General features: G+C 48.1%; 1 protein-coding gene across 1 annotated transcript in view; it reads left to right on the top strand.

Moving 5' to 3' along the window:
* The window catches only part of SLC23A3 (solute carrier family 23 member 3), a 40,928-nt gene extending 25,447 nt beyond the window's left edge, over positions 1–15,481 (top strand). Inside the window, exons 6-12 of the mRNA XM_068247398.1 lie at positions 4,403–4,523; positions 5,702–5,846; positions 8,394–8,647; positions 10,897–11,002; positions 12,417–12,584; positions 13,265–13,360; positions 15,093–15,481. Coding sequence (XP_068103499.1) covers positions 4,403–4,523; positions 5,702–5,846; positions 8,394–8,647; positions 10,897–11,002; positions 12,417–12,584; positions 13,265–13,360; positions 15,093–15,397 — 1,195 coding nt within the window. The 3' untranslated portion in view covers positions 15,398–15,481. The remainder of the gene's footprint in view (positions 1–4,402; positions 4,524–5,701; positions 5,847–8,393; positions 8,648–10,896; positions 11,003–12,416; positions 12,585–13,264; positions 13,361–15,092) is intronic.
* Positions 15,482–18,894: the final 3,413 nt, after the last annotated feature.

Here is an 18,894-nt window from a genome sequence, read left to right as displayed (position 1 = left end):
CTGTCAGCTGCTCTTCCAGCAATGGGCTGTATGCTTGTTAGTGCTCGGTACTGGCGGTTGCGGTCTTCTGCTGCCGGGTATTTGCTACTGTGCATCAATGCTTGACACACATGGTGTTACAACCGCTGCAATTCGTCTGCAATTAAATTGTACCTGAATGGCGCGGTTCAGCCTACCATCTGAAAGAGGACTTTAAAAGACTGGGAAGGAGCCTGGCTGTCAATGAGAGAGAAGGAGCATCTTGTAGTCTACTCCTCAATCTCTTTCTCCTCTCTCGCGTCCTGTTTGTCCAATGTGCCCAATGGAATTCTCCATCCTCTATTTTTCAAAATGGAAATGACTCTGTAACAGCACCTGGGACAGCACACTGTTCATCTGTAATATTGTCCACTTGAGCCATAAGTAAACATGGACATTACCTTGCACATCAGTTGTCCTTCCAGTTATAACTGACAGCAACTGATATATACATAACTGACAGCAACTGATTTTAGTTCTGACAGAATGGTGAGCTTGTGAGAGGAACTGACGGCGAGGTCATTATGTAATATTCATTTTCAGGTACATAATGTATTTGTTTTAAATAATATTACTCAGTTCAGGTTCACTTTAAGGCCTGTTTGAGTTGAAGGTGAGAGCGAGCTTGATGTGAGGGAGTTCCATAGAGTAGAGGCTGGTCTGGAGAAGGCCTGGAGCCTACCCAGTGTGTCAGTGATGCGGGATAAGTGGCAACAGGTGACATCACAGAAGTGGAGGATGGATCAGACTTGCTAAACAGTGCTACTCTGTATGAGGGCAGTAAGTGGCTACTGGCGGAGCACTTGAGGATGGCCCCCTGAATTATACGGAGGAAGTCAGGGCCCTGGTGGTTTATCCCAGTAGTCAGGTCACTTCACAGTATAGCGTCCTTGATTATTTGACCTTGGCTTCAAATAGCCAAATGGCGCAACGCAGCTCTGTGTGTTCTTGAACTAACCGTAAACTATTGCGAACGTGTTGTATTACATCAGCCTCTATCCATTACAGTTACTGTGTAACTTTTAAATTGCTTCTACTTTTTGATTTACTTTTATAGATAAGAAGCACAGCATGTTCCTATTAAATTCCCAGCATGCTCTAGTTCCGCGGATGAATGTTGCGCAATGTCTGTGTATAGTAGGGCCTGTAGGATCAGTTTATAAAGAACATGAAGAACTTTGAAATGAATACAACGCTACTGCACAAGCTAAGAACTGCTTTAAAGACCAACTACAATGTTCTATCATTCGAGGCTCCCAAAATGACAAACAGCAATACAGAGGACATGCATCATTGCTGTTTCTGGGAATCCTCTTCCTCATTAGACTCAGGGCATCACATGCTGCTGCTGTTGGACTTTAGGTTATACACAGGGGCGTAGCAATAGGGGGTGCAGCGGTAGCGACCGCATCGGGGCCCTTGGGCCAGAGGGGCCCCGAAGGGCCCTCCCTCAACTACAGTATTAGTACTCTATTGGTCCTGTGCTCATAATAATCACTTATATATATACATTGAGTAGTGGTAAACATTAACGAGCTCTTCCCCATCCCCTTCTTGCACCTCTGACACTGTAGTTGCCATTGGCAGGTTTTGGTGCGCCGTATCAATTGTTATGTATAGAGTGCCTGGGGGGCCCCATTGTAAAACTCGCATCGGGGCCCACAGCTCCTTAGCTACGCCACTGGTTATACACACATATAAGGCAGTGGCATAGCATTAGGGGATGCAGGGGTAGCAACAGCCTCAGGGCCCCTGGACCAGAGGGGCCCACTAGGGGCCCTACTTCAACCACTTTATTAATAATCCTATAATTTTAACATTTGCAAAGTGCTTTTCTCCTGTTGGACTCAAAGCGGTCAAGAGCTGCAGCCACTAAGGACGTGTTCAAGGGGCCACCCTGCAGCATTAGGAAGTCTTGCTCAAGGACTTCTTACTGAAGAGATACTGACCCTAGCCAGGATTCAAACTCTGGCATCCCATCTCAAAGGCAGAGGCCTTACCCAGTACACTATCCAGCCACTACTCTTATTGGTGCTATGATCTCTTTATTGATGCTAAGCTGGTAATGATCACCCCTACATGTGATTTCATTAGTTGTAACCGTTGACAGACTGTTCTCCTCCCCAGCTTACACCTCTCTGACACTGCAGCTGTCCCCTCCCCAGCTTACACCTCTCTGACACTGCAGCTTTCCCCTCCCCTGCTTAAACCTCTCTGACACTGCAGCTGTCCCCTCCCCTGCTTACACCTCTCTGACACTGCAGCTGTCCCCTCCCCTGCTTACACCTCTCTGACACTGCAGCTGTCCCCTCCCCTGTTTACACCTCTATGACACTGCAGCTGTCCCCTCCCCTGCTTACACCTCTCTGACACTGCAGCTGTCCCCTCCCCTGCTTACACCTCTCTGATACTGCAGCTGTCCCTCCACTGCTTACACCTCTCTGACACTGCAGCTGTCTCCTCCCCTGCTTATACCTCTCTGACACTGCAGCTGTCCTTGGTAGGTTTTGGTGCTACATTGTGGGGGCCCAATGTAGAACTTGCACTGGGGCCCAGAGCTCCTAAGCTACGCCTCTGGCCTAAGGCCATATTCACAGCGGTGCATTCCGGTGTGGTGTAACAGCCTACCGCACTGTAATGTACTACCTAGGTGACGTTCACAGTGCAGTGGGAGTGTTCCAGTATAATAGGTAGTGGCATCGTAATGCACTGCATGCATTGCGTTAACAGTATCAGTGAAGCATAATTTTAATTGACTGTGTACTTCACTGTACCCAACGCAACGTGAGCATAATGTGCAGTGCCGCTGTCCCAATGCTGTCACAGGGAGTGCAATGCAAAGGCCACTGTGAATGTGGCCTTAATATGTCCATCAGGACCATCAGCAACAGCAGAGGTGTGGGCAGCCCTGAGCTCAGCAAGGAAAGCCTCTGCAGAGGGGAAACAGATTAATTGCATTCAACAGTTAAAAAACCATAACCAAGAATTAAACTTCATCCCAATTAGTAGCTGATACCCCCTTTCCCATGAGAAATCTATTCCTTTTCTCAAACGGATCATCAGGGGGCTCTATATGGCTGATATTGTGGTGAAACCCCTCCCACAGTGTGATGTCAGGACCATGGTTCTTGTTGCATTGTGGGAAATAAGAGCTGTTTACAGCTGTTTTCAGCTGCCAAAAAAACAATGCCACTCACAGCTGTGAACGCGAGGGGAGCAAGGGGAGGAGCCGGCGGAGCCGCAATTCATTTCCGACATTGGCCACGTTAGCACAGCCACTTCGCATTTTGGCTGGCCAGAACCCAAAGTGGCCAGACTTCAGGTTCTGGCGTAACACATACAAGAACTGGCCCTGAATGCAGCAGAACAAATATACTTGCTCCAGCGCCGGGTCTCCTCCTCACTGTAGGCAGTCAGTGTGCAGCAGTGTCCCTTCGTAGATGTCATGTGACCCTGGGAGCCTATGGAGGGAGACGCTACTACATGCTGGCCCCATTCGCTCCACTCATTTACAACTCAATCCTAAAGCTATGTGCACAACTACAATAATTTCTGTCCCAAAATTATTTTTATAATGGTTTTGGGTAACAATATGGGAAAAAATGTTGTGCAAATATGCTGCTTGGATTTCTGCTGAGCAGCCTGACCTGATCTGTTCTATGGAGAGAGATGGGGGAGGACAGGGCATCCTGCTATAATGCAGTTGGCCATGAATTTTCTCGACGTGCTACAATCCCCCATGCCAAGGGACACCTGTACAAGCTCTAGATTTTGCACCAAAATGATTATAAACTAGTGTTCTAGGCAATAAACAATATAAAATATGTATTAAAAACTTAAAAAGCTCATTAACACTGTGGGGCTACATACCAATGTACAGTTATATATAGATATAAGAAGCATTTCTGATGCTGATACCAGGAAAATTTACATAAAAGTGGGTACCCTGAATAATTTACTACATTCTACAATATGTAACTACAGTATCTCTTTAAAGGGAACCTAAACTGAGAAGGATATGGACTTTTCCTCTTTTAAAATAATACCAGTTGCCTGACTCTCCTGCTGATCCTGTGTATCTAATACTTTTAGCCACAGCCCCTGAACAAGCATGCAGATCAGGTGCACTGGATTAGCTGCATGCTTGTTTCAGGTGTGTGATTCAGCCACTACTGCAACAAAAGAGATCAGCAGGACTGCCAAGTAACTGGTATTGTTTAAAAGGAAATATCCATATCCCTCTCAGTTAAGGCTCCCTTTAAAGCATTGTTAAGTTGGTGCAATAACCGAGTTGTTATGATTTCACAATCTTTATGAATTGAAGTGAATACGCTCTGGTGACTCTGATGATCTGTAATGCATGCCTGATATTTGTACCACACAGCCTTATCACAGTGACTGCGTTTCTGTCACAAAACCTCCGGTCCCTCCGCATCCCCGTGCTGTTATGGAGTAAGAAGGGAAGGGCACAGAAGAGGTACGCCCCCGTGCTCCGCATGCTGTCGGTAAGTACAGGTTCCAGGGTAGGAGCTTATTTATGCACTGGGAGGGACGGATTGCTGGAAAGGCCACAGAGGCCCTGGCCTTGGGCGTCTGCAAGGGAGCACCTGGATGTGAAGTAGGGGTTGCAGCATATAAAAAAGAGAAGGCTGCAAATGTGGAGAAAGCAACACATGAAAAAGGGAAGCTGATGCCTCAGGGAGCTGTACATGAAAGAGAGGGGCTGCATACAAGGATGATACACATGTAGGGTCGGCACTGCTATAGAGGCAAAGGGGGCAATTGCCTCAGGGCCCCTGATCTCTGCAGGGGCCCCTACACTGCCAAACCCAGTCCCTGGCAACTGCTCTTAACCTCCCCCCCCCCCCCCATTGCCACCGCTGCTCCCCGGTGCCCCTGCACATTAGCTGTATACCACTTACTTGTCCCGGGGCAGTGACTGCACTGTCTGTGCACTCTCTAGCCACACTGTCTGCACCTTCAGTATTACCCGCCACGTGTTTACACATAACACTTGCCCAATAGAGAGGAAGACAGTGTGGCTAGAGCAGAGCTGGGACAGGGTCCTCCAGCACCCAAGGCTGAGACACCAAAGTGCGCCCCTCCATCCCTCCCATCCCAGCCATCACACACTGTTTGCTATTAGACTAAGAGGCGCCACAGGGCCCACAACCTCCCCAACACCTTAATATCTAGTTATATGGCTTGCAGTCACTGCCATGTATCCCCTTTTCTTATTTCTTTCTGCTTCAAACACAATTAGGAATGACAGCTGAATGAATTCTGCGCCCCCTCCTACACTGCGCCCTGAGGCTGGAGCCTCTCCAGCCTATGCCTCGGCCCGGCCCTGGGCTAGAGAGTGCACAGACAGTGCAGCCACTGCCCGCCAGGACAAGTAAGTGGTATTTAGCTAATGTGCAGGGGCCCTGGGGAGCAGTGGGGTAGTGTTTATCATGGGGGGGACTGCTGAAGCTTTCCCCAGGGCCCATTAAACCAGCCCTGTACACCAGCCCTGTACACTTGGAAGAGAAGGCTACACATAGAATGGAAGGGGATTGCTGTACATGATGGAAGTGGAATTACAACATAGTTGGCCTAGGGGTGGGAAAAGTATGAATTGGGCCTTGTGCACAGGTAGTAGAAGCTCAGCAGTTTATTTCTTGTTTTCTGGTCATTGTGACAGATGTTCCTTCCCATCTCCTGCATCTGGATCGTGTGCTCTGTGTGGCTCCGGGAACAGACCGCATTTCCCAGTGAAGTCCTCCAGGAGCAGAACGCCTCAGCAACAGCTGCAGAACTGGCACCGTGGTTTCACTTCCCATCTCTAGGTAGGAGTGAGCAGAAGAACTCATTCAATAAGTCAGTGCAAGAGAAAACGGGAAAGCACCTGCAGCTACCATGTGATGTTGCATCTATTGAATTTGTGTGTAGACAATTTTTAGGAGAACTCCTGAGGTGAAAAAGAAACATTATTTTTACTTTCCTTTTCAGCCACTAGAAGTCTCCTAGGCCCTTCGCCGCAGCTCCGGTGCTCCCCAGTGTCCCGCTGGCTGCCCGCAAAGCTCACCGACCCAGAGGCGGGACAAGGTCCTCCAGCACCCAAGGCTAAGACACCAAAGTGCGCCCCTCCATCCCCCCCACCCCAGCCGTCACACACTGATTGCGATTAGACTAAGAGGTGCCACAGGGCCCACAACCTCCCCAACACCTTAATATCTAGTTATCTGGCTTGCAGTCACTGCTATGTATCCCCTTTTCTTATTTCTTTCTGCTTCAAACACAATTAGGAATGACAGCTGAATGAATTGTGCGCCCCCTCCTACACTGCGCCCTGAGGCTGGAGCCTCTCCAGCCTATGCCTCGGCCAGGCCCTGCACCGACCTATTGGTGGGTCGGCGCTTCTGAGCATGCGTGTGCCACCGGCCTCGCGCGAATGTTCCAGTATTATCAGGTGCATACTATGCTTGCACAGACTACTGTGCAGGTACATCTGCAAGCTTTGCGGGCAGCCATGGGGACACTGGGGAGCACCGGTGCTGTGTTGAAGGGCCCAGAAGACTTCTAGGGACTGGAAGTAGACCCAGGGAAGTAAAAATTACATTTCTTTTTCACCTCAGGAGTCCTTTAAGGTGGCCATGCATGTAGTGATTTTGTTGCCAATCTTCCATCTTATTAGATTATTATTATCTGGCTGAAATTGGTCAAATGTATCAAGCTGGAAGTCTTGGGCCAAGTGGTTGTTTGGGTGTGTGGTGGTATCCGCATGTGATATCAGGATGACCAATGAACACAACGGAAGCCCTGGCTGCTGTCCCCCCAAATGTTATATGTGCCCTCCAAGCATTACAATCTCTCAGCTGTTTGGCCGCGGCAAGTCCTTCTTCTGTATTATGTATAATGGTTCCACGTGGCAGCTATGGACAGAACGGGCATGCATGTGCCACGTGCAATGCGTGGCAGTCACATGGGACACAAATGTGGAAGAAGAGCAGCTGGGCTCGCCGAGGATGGACATGTGATGTGATGAGATATTTTAATTAACAGGCACTGAGCTAGGAGTCTGACTGTTGCATTCCGTACTAGTTGTAATGGGCGCAGAACTTTATCCGGGGATCTGATGAGTAGTCCAGATGGGAGGATACAATTGCATGAACTAGAGTAGGTAGGTCTTCAGCTGGGATAAGGTGCTTGATTCTCGCTATATTTCTCAGATACTTACCTATGAAGAGGAAAGACTCTGGGTCCTAAAGAGCCTTTTCCTTTCCTCTCATGGTCCCCACGTTCCAGCAATGTCATCCCTGATTTTTCTATTTAAAATAGTTACAGATTTACTTTAACCTCCCTGGCGGTCAATTCAAACCACCAGGGGGCAGCGCAGCACTATTTATTTATTTATTTTTTCTTTTTAAATCATGTAGCTAGCCTAGTGCTAGCTACATGACAGCCGCTGTGCAGCGGCATCCTCCCACCCTCTTCGATCGCCTCCGGCGATCAAGCCCGTCGGAAATCCCGTTCTGAACGGGATTTCCATTAGGGCTTCCCCCGTCACCATGGCGATGGGCGGGATGACGTCACTGACCTCATCGACGTGATGTCAAAGGGAGTCCCGATCCACCCCTCAGCGCTGCCTTGCACTGATTGGCCAGGCAGCGCATGGGGTCTGGGGGGGGGCGCGGCGGGTAGCGGCGAATCTGCGTGGAGCGGCGGCGATCGGGCAGTACATGCAGCTAGCAAAGTGCTAGCTGCGTATACAAAAAAAAAAATTATGCAAAGCGGCCCAGCAGGGCCTGAGAAATCCTCCTGCGTGGCATAGCCCGAGCTCAGCCAGGGAGGTTAAGGCACACATCTGATCTGCATGCTAGTTCAGGTTCTAGGACTAAAAGTATGGGGTATATTCACCAAACTGTGGTAAGTAGAATAATATGCATAACGTCTAACTACATGATGACTAGAGGGTAATGCATTGCATGTAATTTATTGCATTATGCTCTACTCATTGTGCTTAAGACTATACACATGTTGTTCTGCTTTCCGTCGTTTAGTGAATATACCCAATGAATTGCAGTCACCCACCAAACATTACCAGGCTCCGTGGGCAGCGCTGCTACTGATTGGCTCAGCATCATCATTCTGTTGTTCAGCTTACAAGGGGTGGATTATAGAGTTTTTGACACAAAAAGATAACATTTGAGGACTGCACTTATTAAGCCATGGTGTGTTTACAGAATATCATTGCCTGGAGATGCCATTTAAAGACAAACACAAGTCTAACTTTCTTACTTCATGGACATTCCTATTTTGAGCATTGTATGTAAAAATCAAAAGAAGGGAAACATTTTTGTATAAGAGATGACAATGGTCTCTTGTCCCCACAGGTGCTTGGGGCTGGCCACAGCTTAGTCTGGAGACTCTCGGTGTGGGTACGGCCATGGGTCTGACATCATGCCTGTCTTCTCTGGGATGTTATATCTTATGTGCTCGAATGCTGCAATGCCCTCCTCTCCCATCTCACTCCTGTAACCGTGGAATATGCATGGAAGGTGTCGGCAATATCCTTTCTGGAATGCTGGGAGGTGTTTGTGGAGTTGGGTCCAACATCCCCAGTGCTGGCATCACCGGAATAACCCAGGTACCCAGTGCTCTCATACGGTTATGTACTACAAGTCTCCAAAGTAAAATGAAATGCCATACCCTGCCTGCCCTGGAGGCTACCTATGCTGGGGTGGTGCACCTCAGATACCTGTACTAATGGGGACACCTCAGCCTACCTGTACTGAGTGGGGGGGACACCTCAGCCTACCTATACTGAGAGGAAACCTCAGGTTACCTATACTGGGGGGCAGCTCAGGCTATCTATACTGGGGGGACAGCTCAGGCTATCTATACTGGGGGGAAAGCTCAAGCTATCTATACTGGGGGGACAGCTCAGGCTCTCTATACTGGGGGGACAGCTCAGGCTATCTATACTGGGGAGACAGCTCAGGCTTTATATACTAGGGGGAACACCTGAGACCTATGATGGGGGGCACCTAAGGCTACCTAATTCTGGAGGCACCTCTGGCTACCTAATACTGGGAGGGGGGCACTCCTGGTTACGGATACTGGGGGAACCCTCAGGCTAACTAATACCGGCGGCACCTCTGGCTATTTAATACTATGATGTACTTCTGAGTCTGACTACCCAATACTATTTAGGGGGCACATCTACTTAACACTGCTAATTGTGGGACTCACATGACTACCAAATACTGCTAGTTTGGGGGTACATCTGTCCACCTATGATGGATTCAGAGGACTTTCTAATACTGCTACTTGGGGGGCACATATGGCTATCTAATATTAATATCTAGGGACACACCTGGCTACATAATACTGGCTGAAGTCACATCTGGCTACCTAATACTCATATCTAGAGGAACATATCTGGGGGAACATGTCTACTAAAAGTGAACCTGTAACTTTAAAAAAAAATACAGATACTTACATCAGGATGGGGAAACCTCTGGATCATAATGAGGCTTCCTGTGTCCTCCTTAGCCAGCGCTAATAACTGTAGTAGCGTCTCTCCGCTTGGGCTCCAGCAGAAATAGCTGAGCCTGATCGGGTCTGCTCTACTGTGCAGGCGCAGATGCCTTGTGTCCCTGTGCAGAAGAGTTGACCTGTTTAGGCTTTATCTAATCTGACAATAGGTGTTGGGGGGGGGGGGGGGGGGGTTGCTAAGGGGGTTCGGTCCTGAAGTGCACAGCAGCGGAGCTTAATACTTTACTTCGTTAGCAGTGGAACAGATCCTCCTCACTCCTCTTTAGTGTAGCCGCCGTGCAGCCTATCACCTTCCAGCTCCCAATGCCTGTCGGAAGGCACAAGGCTGCATGCTTGTGGCTACACTGATGAGGAGTGAGGGGGACCTGACCAGACATGAATGAGGTAAAGTAAGAATAGTACATTTTTTCAAACTTTAACAACGGCAATTAAATCTGCTCCTGCTACCTCACAGACAATAGTTGCAGGTGACTGTAATGCTGTACCTTCCTCCCCTGAAGATAGACAACTTCGATCATTACATACACCACAGAACAGTTTGCAAGATAAAAATCTAGAATTATTCCTTCTGGAAACAGGAATGTCTGACATATGCCGACATTTGCACCCTTTTGAGCAAGACTTCACACAATATTCAGGAGTACACGCATCCCACTCGAGAATAGACTTAATCCTGACGTCCCCTAACCTAATTACTAAAGTACAATCGGCAGACATTAAAGCAATAGTCATATCTGACCATGCTGCGATATGTGCCACTTTTCTCTCAACCATGTGAAACGGTCCTGGGAGGGTTGGAGGTTCCCTAGATATTTATATGAGGACGAGCAATTTGCTACACTATTGACTAATTGGTGGTGGGAGTTTAAAGACACTAATCAACAACACAGAAGGGACCCAGTCTTATACTGGGAAACTGCAAAAGCGGTCCTAGGGGGAAGAATTATAGCCTACACTAAGTCCTATAAAAAGAAAGCTTTAGACAACTATAACATAAAATGTAGTGAAGCTAGACAAGCTTATATCAAGTATAAAGACAATTCCTTTAGCATATCATAGAGAGACATGGCTGAACGCGAAACATGAGAGTGATCTTTGGTTTAAACGATATGATAATTAGCTCACATAGGCAGCGCAGATTAATTTTGCTGGGGAGACTGGCACATTTAAGTTTCGCCCCTCACACATCATCAGGCCTGCCCCCCCCCCCCCCCCGGGCCCACCCACTGGTTGCTGTGCCCGCCCACTAGCCACCCCACACCCATGTCCGTGCGCGAAGTGTGCTGTGGACACAGTATAGGTTAGCCAAGTAATGCAGTCTGATATGTTTTATTTCAGGTGGGTTCCCGTCACTCAGCCCACCTAAGTGCATTACTGTTCATTGTGCTGGGCTGCTCCCCCCGGCTGTCCCAGATCCTGATGACCATCCCTTTTGCTGTCCATGGTAGGTTCCAAAGGTTCACTGAGGGGTCTTGTGCACAAGACTTTGCTTAATAGTGTTTTTCCAATCACAGGAGGTTGCCAGGTTAAAACGCAGTAGCCCATTATTATCATTAGAACTGGTTTTCATTCGAACCATGAAGATGGTGGGTAAGCAATGCTGAACAGATGGGTCTTTATGGCCTGCTTGAAATGAGCTGAAGGTGGGGTGAGCCTGATGGGTGGAGGGAGGGGGTTCCATAGAGTAGGTGCTGCTCTGTAGAAGTCCTCTAGCCTCACTAGCAAGCAAGTAATGCGAATAGTGGAACTCCATAGTGTTAGAGTATTGGTGAGAGCAGGTTGGGGAGTAGAGCAGTTTATATTTTATTCTGAGGGGGGAAGGAAGCCGGTGAGGGGACTTGTGAAGAGGGGCAGCTGAAGAGGAGAGGTGGGAAGAGTGAATGAGCCTGGCAGCTGTGTCCAGATCAGACTGCACACGGTGGAATCTGGTTTTTGGGGAAATTAATGCATTGTAGTAGCCCAGATGGGAGATGACCAGAGCATGGAGCAGGTGTTTGGCGGTGTCGGGAGATAGGGGTGAATGGTGTCGATGTTGTGGAGATGGAGGTGCTGGATCCTGGATGTGGGGGGTGAAGGAGAGTGCTGAGTGGAGGTTGAAACTCAGGCAGCGGGTTTGAGGGACAGGGTGGATGGACACGTTATCAATAGTAATGGAGGTGTCAGAACGAGGACTGGATGAAGGAGGTGGGAGAATCATAAGTTCTGACTTTTCAAGGTTGAGTTTGCAAAATCTGTCATGCATCCAGATGGAGAGCAAGGAGTCTTTGGGCAAGTCTCCCTAATACTGCAATGGGGCCTGCTGAGCATGCTCTTAATGGCTATAGCTCTTAAAGGGATACTGTAGGGGGGTCGGGGGAAAATGAGCTGAACTTACCCGGGGCTTCTAATGGTCCCCCGCAGACATCCTGTGCCCGCGCAGCCGCTCACCGATGCTCTGGCCCCGCCTCCGGTTCACTTCTGGAATTTCTGACTTTAAAGTCAGAAAACCACTGCGCCTGCGTTGCCGTGTCCTCGGTCCCGCTGATGTCATCAAGAGCGCACAGCGCAGGTCCAGTATGGTCTGTGTCTGCGCAGTACACTCCTGGTGACATCAGCGGGATCGAGGACACGGCAACGCAGGCACAGTGGTTTTCAGACTTTAAAGTCAGAAATTCCAGAAGTGAACTGGAGGCGGGGCCAGAGCATAGGTGACTGGCTGCGCGGACACAGGATGTCTGCGGGGGACCATTAGAAGGCCCGGGTAAGTTCAGCTCATTTTCCCCCGACCCCCCTACAGTATCCCTTTAAGCGCTTTGAGTTTTATTAGAATTGATGGCAACTGTTACTAATACCACTGCTGTTCTTCCTCCTCCCTGTAGGTGGCACTCTAAGCCTGACGTTCTCTATGGCTGTGGGCGGAGGGGTCTCCTTCTTCCAGTATGCAGATATAGACTCAGGAAGGAACATCTTTATTGTTGGCTTCACCATGTTCATGGCTCTCCTGGTGCCACGCTGGCTGGACGCCATGCCAACAAGGATGGACACAGGTAGTGAGAATAAATTGGGTTTAGCTTAGCAGCAGTGGGAAGAGATGGGATGGTCAGGTCATCCGTGCTTGCATTGAATGATTATCTGATTCCCCCTGCAAGCTCCTCCCCCTGACTGCATCACATGGGTGATGATGGAACAGGGGGATGAGCTTGGACAGTGATCTGATACCTGGTCTGCAGCCAGTACAGAATTAAGTATCCACTTCAAAATTGGCATGCTAGAGTACAGATCTCTACATGACCTAGGTTCCAAATACCTGAAGGATTTGTTGCAACTGCGTCCCACCTCCCACAACCTCAGGTCAACAAGATCTAATCATTTGACTGCCCCCAGAGTCCAACTAAAAATCTTTGGAACCGGAGCATTCTGTCATGCTGCCCCTACCCTTTGGAACGCCTTGCCACACCCAATCAAGACAACTCCAACCCTGAAGGCAATTAAATCAAAACTGGCATTTATGAGCGCATAACTTTTTCCCCTGTACACATTACTATGTATTGATCTGAACAAGCTTATGCGATTTACAAATTTGCTTTGTTGTTGTTGTTTATGTTACTGCAAGTCTCAGCATGTGTTTATGGTAAGAGTAGCAGAGCATGCAGATGTGTCTCTGGCTCTCTCACTCCGCACTAATCTGCAAATCCTCTGCATTATGTTCTTCTATTTGTTTCTTCAGGCTGGCCTGCTGTGGACATGCTGCTGCTGTCTCTGCTCACCACCCCCATCTTCCTAGGAGGATTGTTCTCATTTGTTCTGGATAACACAGTAGAAGGTGAGAAAAGATTTTTGTTTGATGGGCCCTTCCGCACCCCAGACATTTTAAGCTATATTTGTGGGGGTGCTGTGAAACAGCTTAGAAGTGCTCCAGCGCCAGAAAGCTCCCCCCCTCCCTTCCCAACACCCCCCTGGGGAAGAAGCAGACACAGTTATTCTGCTGTATGGCCTGTTTTCTGCCACGGCATGAGAAGAGTTGTAGCAAATAGGAGTTCAAGGAGGAGTACTTGTAACTTTCAGTGAGACAAGTTGCACATGAAGGAAAGAAGATTAGGCTGTGAGCAGGGGCGTTGCTAGCACCAAAGATCAGTGGCACATGCCCCTGAGGTCCCTCAGGCAGAGTAGAGACACCACAGCACCCAGCATGACACCGCACAGTACCCAGCATGCCCACAGAGGCACCTCAGCACCCAGCATTGCATTACAGCATCCAGCAAGCACCATAGCACCCAACATTGCACCACAGCAATGGGAGGTATGCTGGGGGCTATGGTGCCTCTATGTGGCCATATTTGGTGCTGTGATCCCATGCTCGATGTTGTGATGCCTTTATGGGGCATGTAGGAAGCTGTGGTTCTTCTTTGGGAGCATGCTGAGAGTTGTGGTGCCTCAATGGGAGGCCCGTGGGAGCATGGGAGGGGGTCCACTAGAAGGTCAGGGAATGCTATGGAGGGACTGGCAGCAGGTCAGCTCACTCAGCAGAAAGCCAGACCAGCCAGCACAGAAGCCAGATAACTCTATTTATGTGATATGCAGCATTTTTGTATTAATGGAGAGAGGGCTTCATCCAACATTTCGCTGGGCAGGCCTACTTAGACTGCTGATAAGTTCATGTTAATTTGGCTCCACCCATGACCACACCCATATTCTGGTGCATGGCCGCACCCTTCTTTTGGCTGGAGTGCCCAAAAGTGCCATGGATCTCTTAGGATCCTAGTAACGCCCCTGATAGGAAGGGGTTCTTTACATTTTGCACTGCTAAAAGTAGGTTTATTTACAGCATTCACCAGCTTTCTGCATAAACAGTATCTTTGCTCTGTGTTTCCAGCCTGGTCATCACAGGAACCAACAACCTCTAACAGACTAGATAATCATATTCATCAATACAAGTAGAACAGTACCATCTACAAGTCACATGTATGAACACCACAGGACTTACTGCTCTGCACCATCTCTTCCCCACCACTGCCTGGCATCTGCATTTCAGAACATGGCGCCGTTACCTTCTCTCTCACTACCATGTGGCACCATATAGAGAATGCATCAAGGCACATTAGAGATGGAGACAAGATACCCCTTCCACTCCTACTCAGTGGGGCTGCACTGCTTCATACCAAGCCGTGTCCATCACTGCCTACAGTAAGGGCCTATTCACATAGTCTGGCCACTAATCTGGGCTGGATCTACCATAAAGCACTGTAGGCACATGCCTACAGGCGCCTAATGATGGAAAGGCAGCTCACTCCCATCCTCGAGTGCCTCCCTCCTTCCCTATGCAGACTCCCAAGTGGAGCATAAATGAGTGGTTACTCACCCAGCATCACTGCTGAATATGCAAATCATCCCTCTGATGTCCCTGAAAGCTAAACACACCTCCAGAACTGCTGGAATGCAATGGCATGTGGTCAGCTTGTTTCTGCTTTCTAGGAGTTCTGGTTCACCATAAGCTTGCTGGGCAATTCGTAACTTTCCTGCTATCCTAATACCCCCTTTTGCTTTTCTGTCTGCAGGATCTCTGGAGGAACGAGGTCTACATAAGAACGTCTCGCTTTGGCCCTCTGCATCCAAGGACACCTCACGGAAGGGCATGGAAAAGCAGATGGCACAGGCTTATAGCCTTCCTCCAGCTTTGTGCCGCCTCTTCCCTGCCATGTACCCCTTCACCCAGCTTTGCCCTCCACTGTTGGACCCTGCGGCAGATGTGGAGGGCGAGGATCACAAACTGCTATCACTGGGTGCAGCAGAGACTGACGTAGAGCTGAAATGGGTACAAAGTACAGAAAACTGCGGATCTGAAGCAGAATCCTTTGTATAATGGACATTATTTATATTAGGGTTTCGTTTTACATGGTACTAATGTAAAATAGTTTTCTATGGAGTCACTGGATGAGATATACAAGATGGCATTTAAGAACATTATAAATGTATCCATCATGTAATTATAAGGGGATAACAACTGTTTTTTAAAGAGACTCTGTAAGAAAATTTTCAGCCTTATTTCTTCTATATCCTATAAGTTCCTATACCTGTTCTAATGTGGTCTGTCTTACTGCAGCCTTTCCTAGTTGCTAAGTGGCTGTATTATCTGTTATATAATCTAATCTTTCCTCTGACAGCTTTGTCAGGCTCAGGCACTCAGGCAGGAATGTGCTGCTCTGTTTGTAATAGGATAGAAGCTATACACACCCTCTCCACGCCCCCTGCAGGCTCTGTGTGAGTCACAGACTGAGCTCCTCTCAGCCTATCACACTCTGGTTAGCAGCCATGTCTTTTGTTTGTAAACACTGCCTAAAACTGGCAATAACAAGCCAGGATCGCAGGAGTGGCAGAAACAGCACAGAGGGGCCCAGGAGAACATAATGAATAGAATGGTATGCTTTTTATTGTAAGAATTTTAGAGTTCAGATTCTCCTTAAGCTCAATTATAAAAGCAAATCTTGATGTGCGTTTCACAGAACAAAAGTCAGCTTCTTCATAGGTGAATACACAGTTCTGGTAGTGATTGCACAACAGCTTAGAATAATAATAAAGAAATCCACTGACATAGAAACAGCAGGTAAAAATTAACTTGTTAGGTAAAAAGAATGCACAAATCCTACATAGGTGTCCACCAAAAACATTTGTGTCTCCACATCAAGGCCAGAAGAATATATTGTATTGAATAAAATTCTGACAGCATTACTAGGCAAAGGACCATAGAAGAGTTCAGTGTTAAAATCAACTTTCCTGCAGTTTTTCAACCTCTTGTTATTTGAATTCCAAGGATTGAATAAAAAGTTTGCAAACTTTGCACAGGGCTAATCAGATTTAGAAATTACAGCTTATAAGGTAAAACCAAAAAAATCTTAAATATTCCAAAATTATGCACTATGCAGGTGTGGAAATAAATTGGTTCAACCTTAAAGGAATACTTAAGCGAACTAAAAAAAATGATTTTAACTTACCTGGGGCTTCTTCCAGCCACCTGAACTTGTCCTGTATGTGGAAATTGCAACTGGGCATGTTCAGAACGCTCCTGGCTAAGCGAGTGTGATCAGGGTGCGTGCGACTCAAGACTGCACATGCACAGCAGCAGCTGACTCTTCACGACCGCCCAGCTTTGCGGCAGGTCGCCGCTGCTGGCCAGAGAGGACTAGGAGGACATCATGGGCACACGACAAGTCCAGGGGCTGAAAGAATCCCCAGGTAAGTTAAAATATATATATTTTTTAATTTGCTTAACCTCCTTGCCGGTCTAAAAAATCCGGCAAGGAGGCAGCGCCGCACATTTTTTTAATTTTTTTGTTTTAAATCATGGGCTCGCTACATGATAGCCGCTAAGCGGCGGCATCCCCCCACCCACTCCGATCGCCTTCGGCGATCAGAGTATGCAGGGAATCCCGTTGAGAACGGGATTTCCTGCAGGGCTTCCCCGGTCGCCATGGCGACGGGGCGGGATGACGTCACCGACGTCATGGACGTCGGGACGTCATAGGGAATCCCGATCCGCCCCTCAACGCTGCCTGGCACTGATTGGCCAGGCAGCGCAGGGCTCTGGGGCGGGGGGGGAGCGACTCGGCGCGGCAGATTGCGGCGGATCGGCGGCGAGCGGCGGCGATCGAAAGTTACAAGCAGCTAGCAAAGTGCTAGCTGCTTGTAACAAAAAAAAAATTATGCAAATCGGCCCAGCGGGGCCTGAGATATCCTCCTGCGCAGGTTACCCCGAGCTGAGCTCGGGATAACCGGCAAGGAGGTTAAGTATCACTTTAAAAAGGCGCCTCTCAGTTAGGGTTAAGAAAAACTTTACATGTTATTTTTCAGTTCAGACAATGCGTTTTGCAGTGTGAACTGCTTCATCAGTTCAATATTTGGAACGTAGTGACATTCAAGCCAGGGTGCCTAAGGCCTGGTACACACTTGCAAGTTTGATTGGCCAATTACTGACCAATTTTTCCACCTTCATGTAGTAGGAGGGTCAACAGATTTTGAATACTATGAGCAGAATGTGCAGGTAAGCTCTCAGACTACATGGAGGTGGTAAAATTGGTCAGTAATTGGCCAATCAAATTTGAAAGTGTGTACCAGGCCTTAGGCACCCTGGGGGTAAAATTGGTAAGTGATTGGCCAACCATAATTGAAAGTGTGTACCAGGCTTTAGACTCAAGTTAAGCATCTGAGATAAAAGTCTTTGGAAAATGAAAGATCACAGACCAATGTTACCCCCTTCCATGTAGTAGGAGAGCCATACTGTACACAGTCTATTCTATGGAGCTGAACTCCCCATCAGATAGAAATCTTTGCAAACTATCAATAGGTTTATCAGGGAGTTTGAAATTGCTGTACACATGCAAAAGATTTGTATCTGCAAAATCGTTCAAAGTTTATGATATCTGGAGATCTCATACACACCTAGTTTAACGGACATTCTTCTGCAGATCAGATTTACCAGGATGGATAAACAAGGTGTGTATGAGATCTGCAGATATCATGACTATGAATGCACTTTGCAGAAACTGATCTTTTGCAGATACAGATCTTATAGCTGCGTACTCACTGCTTGGCGGGTCCAGCGACGTCTCCTTGCCGACGGTTGCTAGCGACGCCTCTTCCTGTCGGCGGGTTAAGCACAAGGTCACGCGACATACACGGCAGAGCGAGCAAGACTTCCAGCGATTGCAGTACTTTGTGCGGTGTCTTCCGGGATATTAAAAATCCGATCCATCTGTCTTTTGTCATCCTGCGACTCTAAGCAACGTTTGCAATCGTGCGCCGGTACCCACTTCGCAACGTCGTGTAAAAATTGCTTGACTTGAATTGATATATCTCTTCATTTCAAATGTTAATATGAAGAAAAACTAGCGATGATGAACCACCAGCGCGGTTTGGTTTCTAAAATTACATCTTTTGCTTATTAATTTTTAGTTGTATGCATGGAAAGGGGTGTGGCAGGTATTTTATTAGGGTTGCTGCAGGGGCATGTCTTAAAGCGTCCCTCTTTTTCATCTTAAAAAGTTGGGAGGTATGCTCACGTCAGTTGGGAGGTATGCTCACGTCAGTCGGGAGGTATGCTCACGTCAGTCGGGAGGTATGCTCACGTCAGTCGGGAGGTATGCTCACGTCAGTTGGGAGGTATGCTCACGTCAGTTGGGAGGTATGCTCACGTCAGTTGGGAGGTATGCTCACGTCAGTTGGGAGGTATGCTCACGTCAGTTGGGAGGTATGCTCACGTCAGTTGGGAGGTATGCTCATGTCTGACAGTTGGGAGGTATGCTCACGTCAGTTGGGAGGTATGCTCACGTCAGTTGGGAGGTATGCTCATGTCAGTTGGGAGGT

The sequence above is a fragment of the Hyperolius riggenbachi genome, chromosome 7, assembly GCF_040937935.1.
Source record: "Hyperolius riggenbachi isolate aHypRig1 chromosome 7, aHypRig1.pri, whole genome shotgun sequence".
NCBI classification, from domain to species: Eukaryota; Metazoa; Chordata; class Amphibia; order Anura; family Hyperoliidae; genus Hyperolius; species Hyperolius riggenbachi.
Note: the sequence above shows the minus strand (reverse complement) of the source record. Positions and strands in the feature narration are given on the sequence as shown.